The 16,200-nt window shown below is 37.2% G+C and overlaps 1 protein-coding gene across 3 annotated transcripts; it reads left to right on the top strand.

The window, feature by feature from the left end:
- The first annotated feature begins 330 nt into the window (after positions 1 to 330).
- On the top strand, positions 331 to 14,377 carry LOC133303047 (uncharacterized). 3 transcript variants are annotated; one of them, XM_061502889.1, is made up of 10 exons: positions 331 to 1,054; positions 1,151 to 1,235; positions 2,093 to 2,263; positions 3,104 to 3,281; positions 3,594 to 3,773; positions 10,821 to 10,901; positions 10,985 to 11,148; positions 12,236 to 12,372; positions 13,017 to 13,132; positions 13,821 to 14,377. In XM_061502889.1, exons 3-10 carry the CDS (start codon positions 2,097 to 2,099, stop codon positions 14,067 to 14,069), a joined length of 1,272 nt encoding a protein of 423 aa, XP_061358873.1. In that variant the 5' UTR covers positions 331 to 1,054; positions 1,151 to 1,235; positions 2,093 to 2,096; the 3' UTR covers positions 14,070 to 14,377. The 3 variants fall into 3 exon arrangements, with proteins under 3 accessions (XP_061358873.1, XP_061358872.1, XP_061358874.1); XM_061502888.1 differs by having other exon boundaries at positions 331 to 1,235; XM_061502890.1 differs by lacking the exons at positions 331 to 1,054; positions 1,151 to 1,235 and having other exon boundaries at positions 1,300 to 2,263.
- Positions 14,378 to 16,200: the final 1,823 nt, after the last annotated feature.

The following is a 16,200-nucleotide window of genomic DNA, read 5'->3' as shown; positions in this document are numbered from 1 at the left end:
GGGTGGTGTGGATCAACATTATAGGGTTTGAACCTTCAAGCCTAACATTGATCATCTTCGAGTTTTGAATTACAAACAAGGTAACATTCTGTCCTAAAGCATGTATCTTGAATTGGTATGTGTAATTCCGCTTGAGAAAATTTTTGTTTTTCCCTCTCATATGCCTACGGTCTTCAAGGCCCTTTCTTTCAGTAGTGGCGAGTGTTATGGCCCCGAAGCTAGGAATTGGTGAAGACTTTGTCACGTGGGCTGAGACTAGTGATGGCCTGTTCGCTGTCAAATCTGCTTTCAACTTGGTGGAAGAAAACTCTAGAAGGATTCAAAGTCAAGGGATTGGAGCTATCCCTTGGAGGTGGCAAGGCCCCAGAAGGATTCAAATGTTCATTTGGAAGGCTGTTGGGAATCATCTGCTGACCAATGTCAAAAGGGAGCGAAGAGGCCTAACGTTGGACAATCTTTGCAACTTCTGTCGTTTGGAACCAGAGGACACTACGCATGTGATGAGGGACTGTGTTTGGAGTAGGGGAATTTGAGAGCGAATTGTGGATGGAGAACAATTGTCTGATTTCTTTGCCTTAGAGGGTAAACTGTGGTTCGAGCATAACCTTAAGCCCTTCTTGTCATACTCTTCCCAAAGGGACTGGAGCTTGTTTTTTGGGATCCTTTGTTGGTTAATTTGGAAAAGCCAGGAATGAATGGATTTTTGAGAATAAACAAGCGAATCATGTTGCAATCATTAGACAAGCAAATTTGTTTGTGTCGAACTTCAAGGAGGCTTGGGCAGCCCCGGGGCCGACAGGATGTTTAAAGGAGGAATAAGGAGGAGCTACAAATTGCTTGGAAGTTTCCACCTCAAGGCTGGGTTAAACTGAACTCAGATGGGTCTAGCAGCTTGGGTGGATCTCTGTGTAGCTGTGGAGGTGTCATTAAAGATGAAGCAGGTTTTTGGAGGGGAGGGTCTTGTAGGAAGTTGGGAATTGGCTCATCACTGCGTGCTGAGATTTGGGGTATTCTTAATGGCCTCCACGTTGCTTGGGACATGGGCTTTAGAAAGGTTTGGATAGAAAATGACTCTGATGTTGCAATTAGGCTGATTGAAGGTAATTGTGCAAACTGCCATCCGCTGGCTCCTCTAATTACTCAAATTCAGGTTATGCTTTGCAAGCAATGGCAAACCAGGATCAACCACATCTTTAAAGAAGGAAATTCTGTTGCAGATGCTCTGGCAGCCAAAGGTAGTTTGTTAGACACTTGGGATTTGCAGATTTATCTTGAGATCCCTATGGTTTAGAGAGATCTTTTTGTTAGAGATTTGATGGGCATTAGTAGCCCTAGACTTTGTTTTGTTTCTTAGTTCTGTTTCTTTTCCTATGTTCAAAAAAAAAAAAAACTACATTAACAATTAATCATTCGCAAGAAAACTTCCTTCATGGCAGGTCAGAATGACCAAAGATGCGAAATAAGAAAATAAAATAACGACATGAGAATTCATAAACAGCATCAATCTAGCAAAATGTCATGGACTAACAAGCATAGTTCAACGATTAGCATGTTTTTCTCCTTTCAGCCAATGAATAACGAATTTATTTGACATAACAGTAGTTTTTCATGGCTTATGTGAGGTCAAACTACCATATAATGTTCTCAAATCAATTGTCAATAAAATTCAGGTCCGGGTAAATATTATATTTATTAGTGAATATTAAATTAAAATGTAAATACTAAATCAAATTTATAAAGTTTGAAGTCTGTATTATTATGTCAAATCTGAAATTATCCTAAAATAAAATAATCCATTTAAAAAAGAAAAAAGAAAAAAGAAAAAAGAAAAAAGAAAAGAAAGATGAACCTAATTTCTAAATGCTTTGACATGTTACCGAAAATATTATATTTATTGTAATGTTCATCCTTATCCAACTCATCATGGTCTTTGTTCATTTGTTTCCCTCCGGAATCCCATGTTACCATTTGGATTTGTGATCATCCAAAAACACTGATCGCGAAACGATTGAATTTCCTTCCTTTAAGCATAATTTCATCTGGGTTTCTGTGCTATTCTGTTTTTCTCCTCACCAACTGCTTGTTTCTCAAGGGGTATGCATAAGATTGTGCAAAGGGGACGATTCTTGAATCGTCGACCAGTTCTTTTGGAAAAATCGCAACTTATTACTGGGTTCTCAAGCTACGGTGCTACTGATGCAATCCTAAAATTTTCTTCTGCTGAAATGGATAAAGCTCATGGGGTTGAATCTCTTGATTTTCGGTAATTCAGCAAGTGACACATTTCCTTTCTAGTTTCTATATTGGTGGTCATGGTCGAAGTTGTTTCATGTATGTTCCTCTGAATAGGAAGATCAATTTTGGGTGTGGATTCTGCTTTTGTTATGTGGTTTGTAGTTGGTTTATGTATGAGATGATTGTTTGAAGTTCAGGTTCTCTTGGAATAACTTCTTTCTGGGTTTATTGTATTTTGTCTTGAAACCAATTGATTGGTTGATTATTCTCTTGTTTAATTTGTTTCTAATTGAGCTGGACTTGAATATTGTTTGGATTTAACCTAATTAGTGTTGAGCATATGCATATTTCGGTTCAGAAGTTGGATTGATGGTTTATTCAGATGACTTGCTGGTGCTGCACACAGGAAATTCTAGTTTACATTGGTCTATAGTCAGTTATATTCTAAAATGGGTTGATTATTTTGTGAGTCTTCACTAGGTTTGGGGCAAATCCACTCAGATTAACTTTGTCTATTACCATATTCTTCTGCATGATTGTGGGGATTATGAAAGTTGATGTATATGAGGTATTTGGTCGCTGAGTAACATACAAGTTGAAGTCTACTTATAGGTAACTAGGACAGGATGGTTGGCTGTTGTAGCTTTATGCATGAATATTCTTTTCTTGTTGCTGTTTGGGGATGATAAAGCTCTAAAGTTCATTGAAGATATATATCTGTAGAAGTACTTCAATTAAACTATATATTGTTTGGTTGTACCCCTTTCTGATTGAATTAATTATGTTAATTTTTTAAATTTTTACGAGGATATAATGGCCATTGCCTTAAATAATGTGTTCTTTACTTTCCTAATCTTGAATACACCAGGGAAAGTACAAAGACAAGAGAACTTAAAAATGCATTTGACAAATACAATATAAAAGGCTTGTCTCGACGCCTGAACTGGACTTGGCCAAATGATAATCATCATGCTACCTGGTATGTGGTAAATCGTCATTTTACATCTGATCGCAATGACAGAAGCACAAAGCAGTTCTCAAGTAAGGTGCAACTGATCTTATGTATACCTTTTGTTCCCTATTGTTATGTATTTTAACTTGAAATTTGCTGTTAATAAAGGAGATGACACATGCTAAACCTGTTATATAATTACAGCAGCCATGTTGAACCTATAATTTTTTTTAATTAAAAAAGAAACTTTATTTTTGTTTTAAATTTCTATTTTGTACATTTAGTGCTGATGTTATATTATGTTTTGATAATTATGTTTGATTGAGCATTTCCTTGCTTCGTTAAATTTTTTTTATTCTAATTGTCTCGTTGTTGGAGAATTATAATAATACATACAATGCTTCAGCTTCTTCAAAGTATTCCAGACTTTGTGAAGATAGTGGAGGTTGGTCCAAGGGATGGATTGCAAAATGAGAAAGCTATTGTTCCTGCTGATGTAAAAGTTGAGTTGATAAAAATGCTAGTTTCTTCTGGGTTGTCTGTTGTCGAGGCGACAAGTTTTGTCTCACCAAAATGGGTACCACAGGTAAGAGTACATTTATTTTTCCTAGAGACAGTCGATCATGTTTTCTCCTTCATATTATAACATACTCTTGAAATATTTTTTAATTTTTATCATTATTCGTTTTTGGTATATTTTCTGCATATTTACATATTTTCTTTATTAGATCTTGTACAGTCTGTTATTTGTCAATTTAATATATCCAGAGATTCTCATCTTGATTACTATTTCCACATTTCTCTTGTAATTTTTTTGACCTGCTATCAGGAATAATGATTGAGTCTTTTCTTTGCTTGTTAAATGACTTGTTCAGGTGTCTTGTGCCTTTATTATTATCTGTACCTCATTTGAAAAGTTGTTCTGAAAGAGTACTATAAATTAATTTTTTTCTTGAGATAAAGTAGTGGTTGGAAATAATTTAGTGATCATGAAGGTCCGTGGCATGGGTAAGTGGATTCTATCACATTAAGGAGGGCTGTAATCCAATTTTGCATAAATTTATGAATAGAAAGTAGGGAAATTTGTGTCTCACTTTTGTCAATGAGTGGGTGACCTTCTGTTAGGGTATGACCCCTAATCTGATAAAGAGAGAACAATAGAGAGAACTGAATGACAAGTTTATTCCAAAGTTAAGAACCAACTAAGTTCGTTACATTATTTATATGACACGTCAATGGACAGGTGTCAGTAATTCAATTCAACTACTTCTAATACAAGGCTACCACCGTTTATGGGTTTATTTCCTGATACAATAGACTAATACTCCTAAGCTACAAAATCCTTCAACCAAATAGAGTTTCTTCTCTGTCTTCCAGATTTCCTAACATTCCCCTCTCCATGAAAATTAACCTTGTCCTCAAGGTTAAGGGAAGGATAAGAACGACGCAACTCTTCTTCTAGCTCCCATGAAGCATCTTCTGGAACTGTATCAGCCCACTGCACCAGAAATTCTCTAGCTTGTCGTCCATTAACATCAGTCGATCGAACAGCCAGCACTGCTAAAGGTTCTTGAATTGGTTTATTGAGGAACACAGAAGCAGGTAACGTAGCTCCCATCTTGGGATCAACTCCTCTAAATGGCTTCAAAAGGGAAACATGAAAAACAGAATGAATTTGACAGCCTGGAGATAATTTCAATTGATAAGCCACTGGACTTAACACCCTCTCAATCAAAAAGGGACCAAAAAATCACTTGGCAAGTTTATGATTCATACGTCTCTCAACAGAAACTTGTCTGTAAGGTTGGAGTTTAACCCAAACTTGGTCACCTTCTTCAAATCTTCTTTCCTTATGATGCCTATCATATTGAATTTTCATCCTGTTCCTGGCACGTTCCAAGTGTGTCTTAAGCTCGACCAACACCTCATTTCGTTGCTGTAGCATGGAATCAATGGCTTCCACCTTCACCAATCCACGAGGATAAAAAGGAATCATGATAGGAGGTTTGCTATAGAGGGCCTGGTATGGAGATATGCCAATGCTAGAATGAACAGCTGAATTATAGTGGAATTGAGCCCACCCAAGGAAACTGGACCATGAATTCGGTTTCTCATGACAAAAGGAACGTAAATATTGTTCCACATACCGATTCGTAACTTCACTTTGGCTATCTGCCTGAGGGTGGTAAGAGGATGTTGTGCGCAAAGTTGTTCCACTAAGACTAAAAAGTTGAGTCCAAAAGTGGCTGAGGAAGATACTATCACGATCAGACAAGATGGAGTGAGGAAAGCCATGGTTGCGCACAATCAAGTCACAGAACAAAGAGGCAACAGTTGCTGCGGTATAGTGGGAAGGAAGAGAACCAAAATAAGCATACTTGGAGAGTCTATCAACTACCACCAAGATTGTAGTAAAGTGCTTAGATGGAGGAAGACCAGTAATGAAATCCATTGTTAACTCTTCAAAAACTCCTTCAGGCACTGGAAGGGGTTGTAGCAACCCAGCAGCCTTAGATGTTTCAGGCTTAACCTGCTGACAGATAACACACTCCCCAACAAACTTCTCAACATCATTTCTCATGGAGGGCCAATAGAAAGACGAAGATAACCGTAGGAAGGTACGCAGAACACCAGCGTGACCACCCATTGGAGAGCTATGGGCCTTTTTAATAAGGATAGGAAGCAATGAAGATGAGGGTGCAAGAACGTACCTGTTTTTACAAAACAGAATTCCTTCCCGAGCTGAGAAATTAGGATCAGACAGCTTGCCATGAGTGAGCTGCTGATGTAGGTCCAACAAATATGGATCCTCTAAATTTTGGTGCTTAATATCAGCCAAAATATCAAAAGAAGGTTGAGAGATTAATGCACATAAAGACTCCTCTTCATAAACCCGAGATAATGCATCTGCAACCACATTGGTTCGACCTGTTTTGTACTCAATTTTGAAACTATATCCTAACAATTTGCTGAGATACTTATATTGATCCGAAGTCTGAATTGTTTGAGTGAGCAACTCCTTTATACTTTGATGGTCGGTGTGTATAACAAAATTTGCACCAAGAAGATACTGCCTCCACCGCTTGACTGCAGCAGTGATAGCATACAATTCACGCACATAAGTGGATGACTTTGCCAATCGAGGTCCCATTTTTTTGCTAAAAAATGAGAGTGGCCTGTTGTTCTGCAAGAGGACAGCTCCTACGCCACTGTTGGATGCATCAGTTTCCACAACAAACTGCTCAGAGAAATTTGGAAGGACTAAGACAGGAGTGGAAGTCATAACCTCCTTGAGCTTACAAAAAGCACTTGCTGCAGCATCATTCCAACTAAAGTTAGTAGAGCTTTCCAATAAATCAGTTAAAGGTAATGCTATTGATGCATATCCTTGAACAAATCTACGGTAGTAGCCCGTGAGGCCTAAGAAGCCACGAAGCTGCTTAAGGGACCGGGGTTCTGGCCATTGAACCATGGCTTGTATCTTCTTTGGATCTGCAAACACTCCATCCTTAGAAACCACATGGCCCAAATAGTCAATGGTGTCAACCCCAAATGCACATTTGCTAATCTTCGCAAAAAATTTATGATGTTGCAGACATGATAAGGTGGTACCCAAGTGCTGGACATGGTCTTCAAGTGTTTTGCTAAAAAATAATATGTCATCAAAGAAAACAATGATGAATCTTCGAAGGAAGGGCTTGAAGATATGATTCATAGCTGCTTGAAATGTGGTTGGTGCATTTGTCAAGCCAAATGGCATGACTAGGAACTCATAATGGCCTTCATGAGTCCTAAATGCAGTTTTTGACACTTCAGCTGGTAACATCCTTATCTGGTGATACCCAGCTCTAAGGTCCAGCTTAGTGTAAATCATAGATCCTCCCAATGCATCTGCAACTCATCAAGTGTTGTCCTGTTTCCTGACCAAAAGAACTAGTGATGAATATGGGCTTTGGGAATGCTGAATGAACCCAGATTTCAACAAATCAGCCACTTGTTTCTCAATTTCTGACTTCTGGAAGTATGCATATCGATACAGTTTGACATTGATAGGCCTGGTACCTTCTAAGAGATGGATGGAGTGGTCTAAGCCACGGAAAGGAGGTAATTCAGAAGGAACAGTGACAACCCTCTGATGGAGTAAAATGACCTGCCACAATTCTGGTCTAACAGAGGATTCCAATGCTGCTACCTCAGAGTTAAGTGAGCTTGTGGAAGGCTGTCCAGATAACAATTGCATTGAGCAGCAAGTAGCACAAGTGTTGTCAGCCTGTGCTTCATGGAATGAGGAAGCCTGTAAACCTTGCAACACCACATTGTGCCCCTTCCAACAAATTTCCATAGTCATCTTATTGTAATCATGAGTGACTCGACCCAGAAGCTCCAACCATGGCATTCCCAAGACGACATGCAAATCAGATAACTCAATTAACCAAAAATCAACATCTTGCAATTTAATGGGAACTTGTAAACATTTTCGATCAGCCAAAAGAAACTCACCGTTAGGGGTGTAAATGGGCTGGGCTGGGCTGGGCTTTGGCCATCCTGGCCCAAGCCTACGTCAAAAAAATTCAGCCTATCTGGCCTACTGGCCTATTAAAGGCTTTATTTGTAGGCCAAGCCCGGCCCATTTTCAAAAATAAGAAAGCCTGACATGGCCTACAGGCCTTGTAGGCCTCCCACTATATATACTAAGCAAAAAAAAAAAAATTGTATAGAGCAAAGAAAGTTCCATTCATGCATGCACTAGTACTTCTCATAAGAAAAAAATGACAAACAAGAAAGAGTCAACATAATACCTCAGCTCTAGAATGTATATCATAGAGGAATAGAGTCAAAGAAATGGGAAAAATAAAAAAAATACAATTACTGGATGCTGAAACAAAGTCTACAAGAGAATGTCATTCATCTAAAAATCTTTAAACCACCATCAAGACAAGGGAAAGAAGAGCATTATTGAAAGATCTTCATCAGTGACATCATAATCCAGCAAGGTACCCATTGCTCCATGGTATTAAGCTGCAACAGCATGTAAAATTTGGAGACATTAGACAAGTTTTCCTTTCGTAAAATAAAATAGCACAAAAAGTAAGAGATATTGGTATTTGGTACTTTGTGTCTTTGTCACATAAAATAAATATTATTTTATTATTTTATTTTAATAAATTAAATAGGCCAGCCTACAAGGCCGTAGGCCGGGCTTGACAAAATTGGCCTATGGCCTATTTATTAAAAAAGCCTTTTTATAAGCCTAAGCCTACTCTACTTTTCTGAAAGGCTGGGCCTAGGCTGGGCTTAATGTAGGCTGGGCTGGGCCAACCTGGCCCATTTACACCCCTACTCACCGTTACCAAGGAACACACGTATTTTCCGAGTGCGAACCATTGGCAAGTCCAACTGCAAGGCTAGTTGCTTCTGCATAAAATTTTGTGTGCTGCCCGAATCCACCAAGACAGAAATAACACTGCCCTTCAAGGAAGTGACAAATTTGAGTGAATGTTGATGCTCTTTGAGGGATAATGTGTTAAGGGCTGCATCAGTGGTTTCAAGCACAACTTGATCAGACTGCCAAATTAATTGGTCTTCATGAGCAGCCTCTTGATCCTCAGCATCCTCAGTTAAGAGCATCATGAACTTATTTTTGCAAATATGTTGTTTTGTCCATTTCTCATCGCATGTATAGCAAATCCCCAAATCACGTTTCTTTTGTAAATCATCATGTGAAAATCGTTTGAATTTTGATGGTGGTGGTGGTAAGGCTAAGGGTTGGTTGTGGGTCAGTACAGAAGTTGAAGTCTGTTTGGGGGTAATATCAACAGGGGAAATGTTTCTGGGTATAAACTTTCGTGAAGAAGTAGAGAAGGAAGATCTAAGCTCACCGTGATGATCATCATAGGCTAACGCCAACTGGAACGCCTGATCGAGAGTAGAGGGATCTCTTAATTAAACAACACTTGGTAATTTTGATTGAAGTCCAGAAACAAAAAAATCCTTGAGGAGACCATCATCAAGATCTGGAACTTGATTGACCAGAGACTCAAAACGTTGGATGTAGTCCCTAAGGGTTGATGTTTGCGTCAATTTGGACAGTGTGCCCTTAAGATTGACAAATGCTGAAGACCCAAAGCGCTGACGCAATGCCATCGTGAAAGAGCTCCAGGTACCAATGGTGCCACTCTTGAACATCCATTGAAACCATGCTGCCGCCATTCCCTCCATACGAATCCCAGCCAAAGGAACCTTTGAATCTTCGGGAATATGTTGAAGACGAAAGAAAAGTTCAGCTTTAAAGATCCAATTGTTTGGATCTGTGCCATTGAAAATGGGGATTTCCATGCGCACCCCTTTGAGAAGAGACCGTTGATCCAAACCATCATGGTGTCGAGGACCTAGATCCGACGAAGAGGTTTTAGGATTGGCATGAGAATGGGAACTTGGAGTTCCTGTGCCATGCATCGGTCGCGCGAGAAATGCCTCTTGCAATTGTTGCATTTGTGTCACCAACAACGAAATCTGATTCTTGGTGTCGGAAGCTAACAACGAAATCTGATTCTTGGTGTCCTCCAAATTTGTGTCAACACGTTGCTTGAACGATTGCAACTCTTTCGATAAATCCTGGATCCTCATCGTGTTCATCAACAATTGATGAAAAGAAGAAGAAAAGGTGGAGAATTCAAGGATGAAAGCACCACTGTTAAGGTATGACCCCTAATCTGATAAAGAGAGAACAAGAGAGAGAACTGAATGACAAGTTTATTCCAAAGTTAAGAACCAACTAAGTTCGTTACATCGACTATTTATATGACACGTGTCAGTAATTCAATTCAACTACTTCTAATACAAGGCTACCACCGTTTATGGGTTTATTTCCTGATACAATAGACTAATACTCCTAAGCTACAAAATCCTTCAACCGAATAGAGTTTCTTCTCTGTCTTCCAGATTTCCTAACACCTTCTACTGGATAGTTGTTAATGAGTGATATTGCAATGCATATATAAGTTTTTTGTGTGAAGTTTTATAAACATGTTTGAGCTTTGGTTCTTCAATATAATCTCTACGAATGTCAGTAAAATTCATTTATAAGTTACTATGCGCCATTGATTAGCTGGTTTCTGGATAAGGAAGATGTACACTTTTAGTTAGCAAGACATGATGTTGAATTCTACAGCTTGCCACAGTTTTGCAAAAGAAACACTGCTGTGAATGGTTGTCATTGCTATAATCATACTCATGTATTTGCATGCTTGTACTTTTAGTAATTACTGACTTTTTCTAGAAAACTTAGATAAATTGTCAATTTTTCTTTTAAAAAAAGATTGGCCAAGTGCACATTAGTTCAAAGAGTGATTAATTTATCTACATTATTGTCTGACAAGGAAATAAACCAAGTCTTCAAACTTATTGCATTCATAAAATAATAGAAGGAAGTATCTTACAAAATCACATATTTTTGTTGATTTTCTCCCTTCAATTTTTTTCATGATTTATGGCCTCGGGTTGAAGTGTTAGTCATGATTTCTGTTGTTCTTTCAAAATTGTGTTTCAATTGTACACTGTTTTCTGACCCAATGCTTAATGAATCATGTGATCCTCTGACCTACTAATTTCACATCTTTTTAACCCAATTCAGTTGGCAGATGCAAAGGATGTACTGGCAGCAATTCAAAACGTTGAAGGTGCTAGCTTTCCAGTCTTAACTCCAAACCTCAAAGTAAGTATTATAGTGAATGGTAAATATATTATTTAATTTCGAATTTGTGAATGGATGTGATTGTCTGACTCCCTTTCTTCCAGGGTTTTGAGGCAGCTGTTGCTGCTGGAGCTAAGGAAGTGGCTGTTTTTCCTGCAGCTTCTGAATCGTTCTCTAAAGCAAATCTCAATTGTGGCATTGAGGATAATCTTGCTCGTTGCCGTGATATTGCTTTAGCTTCTAGAAGCCTCTCAATCCCAGTTCGTGGGTATAGTTTTTGTTTGATACTTGTCAATCTCCATAGAAATGATGGAATTTTTTTTATCATTTTCTGAATTTTTTTGTGTTTCTACTAGTTTAAACAAAAAGGGTTATTTATATATATGATCAATTCTTTTATCGGACACATCCTGATTTAGAAAAAAGAAGGGACTTCATATTTTTCTCATAATCTTGAAGCATCACTTGTCTGTTATCAAATGTTTTCCACTTTGCCTTGGATTTTTATGGCTGTCTAAGGGATAGGTAATTTTGATGCTGATGGACCCCTTCATTGATGCATATGCTACAAGAAAAGAGATGGGAAGTGGAAGGATAACAAACAAGGCTGAGAAGTACAGAATAGGAAATAAAGTGAATATTCAGGTTGTTAAGTCTGGGGCATAACTGAATGCTGAGCTCGCAAGGAGTATGGAAAGTGGGAATTTGGTTTGGGAAAAATGAGAATATGAGAAGGAAGAATCATGAGTGCGAGGTAGGCATGAATTAAGCTTAAAGGGTTAGGAAGGGGAAAGAGGTTCTGAGTTGGCAGACCTCTGGAGTTTTCTTGGTTTTTCTGCAATTTTCTGTTTCTATCCTAGGCCATTTTCTGTTTCTGAATTTCTGTAAGGAATTGGTCTCCATTGTTCTTTCGGTAATACAAATTTATGTTCCATCAGATCCATCAGTGGAAGAATAACTCTTGAGCTGAAGTACCTATTGCCATGTTGACAGTTTCATTTAGCCGTGGGAATTATATCATGTTGATTTATATTTCATTTGAAATTGAAGCTGATTTGTTTTGTTAATGACAATATTTGATGGTATTCTCATCATCAGAATATTTTCAATCATAATCTCTCCATATTGGACTTACACTTGGTAGGATGAGGGCATAGATGATTTAGATAATAGAAATGGTTTTGCAGAAAGTAGAATGTGTCCCAGACTTCAAGTTGTCCTTACTAGAATCTATTAACTTTTCCTTCAAATTATTTGAACAATCTTAAAGCAGAATTCTCTTAATCTTCACTTTAAATTTCAAATTCAAGGTAGCAAATGATATGATCAGTCATGCAACTTATTTCATACTTCAGATATATATCATGCGTTGTGGGATGTCCTCTGGAAGGAAATGTTGCTCCAGCGAAAGTAGCATACGTGGCAAAATCACTTCATGAGATGGGCTGCTCAGAGATTTCACTTGGGGATACAATTGGTGTTGGTACACCTGGTAATGTTTCTACGTTTGTTGTCACTCATGCTTTACGCTATTTCGGCTTTGGTTGCTGTACTGGTGTATCTATCTGACATGTTAGGAGACTATGACTCTTGTTTTTGTTGATCTGACTCCTTTCTTTAATTATGTTCTCAACTGTGTAGATAGATGATGAATTGTATGTAGAGAATCAATTGTGATGTTTCTACCAAAAAAAATAATTATTTTCATGTTAAAGACCATTGTAGATGTTTTCTAGAAATTGTTTTCTTTTTCTTATCTGTCTCGAAGGAATTTGTTGATATATGGTATTTTCTGAGGAATATGATCAGATGTCTAAGGCGATTGGGATCTGTGATGCAAGAAAAAGAACATCTTTCTCTGTAGATAAGACATTAGATTTCTTAATTCTAGTTACTCAATGGAAGTTAATGGTGTAGTTCAGTTCAGCTCTAGTAATAAACAACAGAGCATAGAAGATTAACTGATTGTCTGTTGTCAAAACTTTCACACATCTGATATACAGTAAAGTTGTATTTAATGAGTTCATGCTATCTAATATACTTACTACACTTCATTTTTATGGCCCTATCCTATCTGTCTTGGTTTATCAAATTTTTCTGATTTGATTTAATCTTACTCTCTTAGTCTCTTTGCAGGTACTGTCATTCCAATGCTTGAAGCTGTTCTTGATGTTGTTCCAATTGACAAGCTTGCTGTCCACTTTCACGATACTTATGGTCAGGCACTTTCAAACACTCTGATTTCACTTCAGGTAATTTTTTTGGGGGATGCTGATATTTCATTGGGACAGCCTAAGTTTGTTGGATTGGTTGGCTCTTACCAAAATGGATAACCTGGGTTGTGCTCTTGTCCCTTGTTATAAATTTATATATCGTGTTCATTCTCCGACTTGAAGAAACTGGATTAACTTCCCATGACATAGCACTTTATTGCTGGGATCAAGATTGTTAACTTCTGCCAAGCTAGATAATATTGTCTTTGTGTTACGACTGTGATTGGATTGTAAAAGGACCTTAATTAGGGGCCAGGTTAGTTAGAATTAATGGCTAGGTGGTTAGAAGCAGTTAGTTAGTGGCTTAACAGGGAAGTCAAATTGTTTTTATATAAGAGGATTTGCCCCTTTGTTAGGATATCTTTTGGAAAAAGGGAACATCTCCCGTGAAGAGGTTCACCTCTTGTAATCATATTTTCATTTACCTTCATTTCCCGTATCTTTTCCTTTTCCCATATCCTCCATTGTTGTAGCTTTAATGTTCTGAAATCCAGAGCCCTAACAATTAGCACTATAAAAACCTCTCTAATTTTTTTATACTTCGTGCTTAAACATGCTAGCATGTATAACTATCTTATTACAGACTGGTAAATGAATGAAACTTGCAACTGCTGCGTATGTTTCAGATCAATTCCTATTTGGTTAAACCTGGTCATTTATTTTATAGATGGGGATCAGCACAGTTGATTCATCCGTCTCTGGTCTTGGAGGTTGTCCATATGCCAAGGGTGCTACTGGGAATGTTGCCACTGAGGATGTTGTTTACATGCTGAATGGGCTTGGAGTGAAAACCAATGTGGACCTTGGAAAGCTTATGCTGGCTGGGGATTTCATTTGCAAGCATTTAGGACGAGCATCTGGTTCAAAAGCAGCAACTGCCTTGAGTAAAGTTACAACTCATGCCTCCAAACTGTGAGTTACTAAAGCTTGATCATGCATCTGCATGATAGGTAGATTGTTTTACCAACTGCATTTTTCGTTTCCATAATTTGTTATGACTACAGAGATTATGTGTATGTTGGTGTTCCCCCTCCTGTGGGCCATGCCTTTAGACAACACACTGAGAAAGAGAGAGCCAGCAAACACATGCTTAATGCTTTTCAGTTTGCTTGTTTTATGAGTTAGTTGAGTCTCTTTGATTAGAGACATCAAATGTTGAAAATGTAATCGGGAATGAAATTATGAAAGATGCTGAGTACGTCTAATTTCAACAGCATTGTCATCTTTGACATATATTTTTTATAATAAAGTATTTAAAGAAATTAATGTTTTTTTTCTTTGGGTTAGACTTTTTTTTTTATGTTGTGAGTTTTTTGGGTATAGATTTGTGGAGCTGTCATTCAAATTTTCTTTTCTTATGTCCAAGATTTGGGAGGTTCTTGAACATAGAATTTTGTTACTTTGTAACAAATTGAAGGGAAACCAAGTTACCGAAAAAAAGGGAGCTAAATTCTAGGGAAGCTTAGGGTGCACAAGAGGCACATATGTTACAATCAGGTGAACGGTCTGATCGTATAAAATGAGGCCATATGATTATGACTTTTAGCTGTTACATGTTCCTGATTTTGCACTATGTTGTGGCATGTGGCACCAAATACTTATCATTATCCTGTATTATATTGTTTCTTTCTTTCCGTACGATGGTCTTTTTATCTAATGTGTCTATATGTATACATATAATTCTAAATATTTGATGTCATCTCGAGCACATAAAGTATCTCATTAACCCGAGTGGCTACTAGTAAAGTAATGAATTAATAAATAACTAACTAGAAAGCTGAATATCCCATGTCTCTTGTCTGAAAAATCTTATAGCCCTTACCCTGCTTTTAAACAACCCTTTTACAACTGACACAATAATAACCATTTACGAGGTACGTTGGTTTATATCCATGCTGTGGTGTTTTCTTCCTTCCTTGATTTTCTCCCAGATAAAAGATCTGTGTTTAGAACAGTGACAACATAAAAATTATAGGTAGTTCAGAGAGTTGTTGATGACATAAATTAGGTAGTTATTGCACTCTTACATAGACTTCAACGTATGCTGCTTCATTAAAACCACCCTTAAATGCACTGAGGAGTTTGTCTCCCAATTATGCTTCCTGGTTATATCTTACCCTCACAGACTTACATAGTGAAAAATTTTCTGGTGAAAAACATAACACAAAATCCAATAGGGATAAATAACTTAACAAAGAGGAAAGTAAAACAATTTCATAGATTGTTTGTGTTTAGCTGTTATATTTTTTGTCTTTGATTCTTTTTGTGCTGAAATAAGGCATTCGATCAGCAGATTTCCAGTGTGATCACAGGCTTAGGTAGAAACGAGTTTTCTAATAGCTGGGATTGTAAATCTTTTCTGGGTCATTTTGGTGGTTTAGACTCGATCATAATAAACATTTTACCAAAAACTAAAGTTTCACTCGTAATTGATTATAATGTCATGAGTGATTTCTTTATTATTATTACTATGTACAACAGACGCTTACGTGAAGTTTTACTAAACTCAAATACAGACAAGAACTTTTTGGATACAGACAAGAAGTTTTTAATCATAATAAACTTTTACCAAAAACAAAAGTTTCACTCATAATTGATAATAATGTTTTCTTTCTTTCTTTTTTGTAATTATCCCAAACTCAAATATAGAGGATAGACACTTAACATAAATAAAAATAATCTATTGATGTAACTGACAGTATCAAACTGTTTGTTGATTTTTTATTTTTTATTTTAATGGTAAGAGTTCAGGGATCTAATCTGGTCTTTGTGACCAAATCATTGCTTTTATTCAAAAATAAATTATTATTTTTAATTTATTTTTTCAAAAGATATTTCAATCTAATGTAATCAATCCTGCATGTTGACTGTATGGGACAAATACCCCACATTAACTATACGAAATTTAATGTTAGTGTGGAGGTGACATCGCACGTTGATCAGACTTAGTGCTAGCATGGAAATCTCACATGACAAATATACTGGAGTTTACAACATACGTATAGGATTTATGAATAAGTTTTTAGTGCTACTGTTGTATTAAGATT

This window comes from Gastrolobium bilobum, unplaced genomic scaffold, assembly GCF_033153095.1.
Source record: "Gastrolobium bilobum isolate Gb01-03AN ecotype WA unplaced genomic scaffold, APGP_CSIRO_Gbil_v1 utg3880, whole genome shotgun sequence".
Lineage (NCBI taxonomy): Eukaryota > Viridiplantae > Streptophyta > Magnoliopsida > Fabales > Fabaceae > Gastrolobium > Gastrolobium bilobum.
This window is presented reverse-complemented; position numbering and strand designations above follow the sequence as displayed.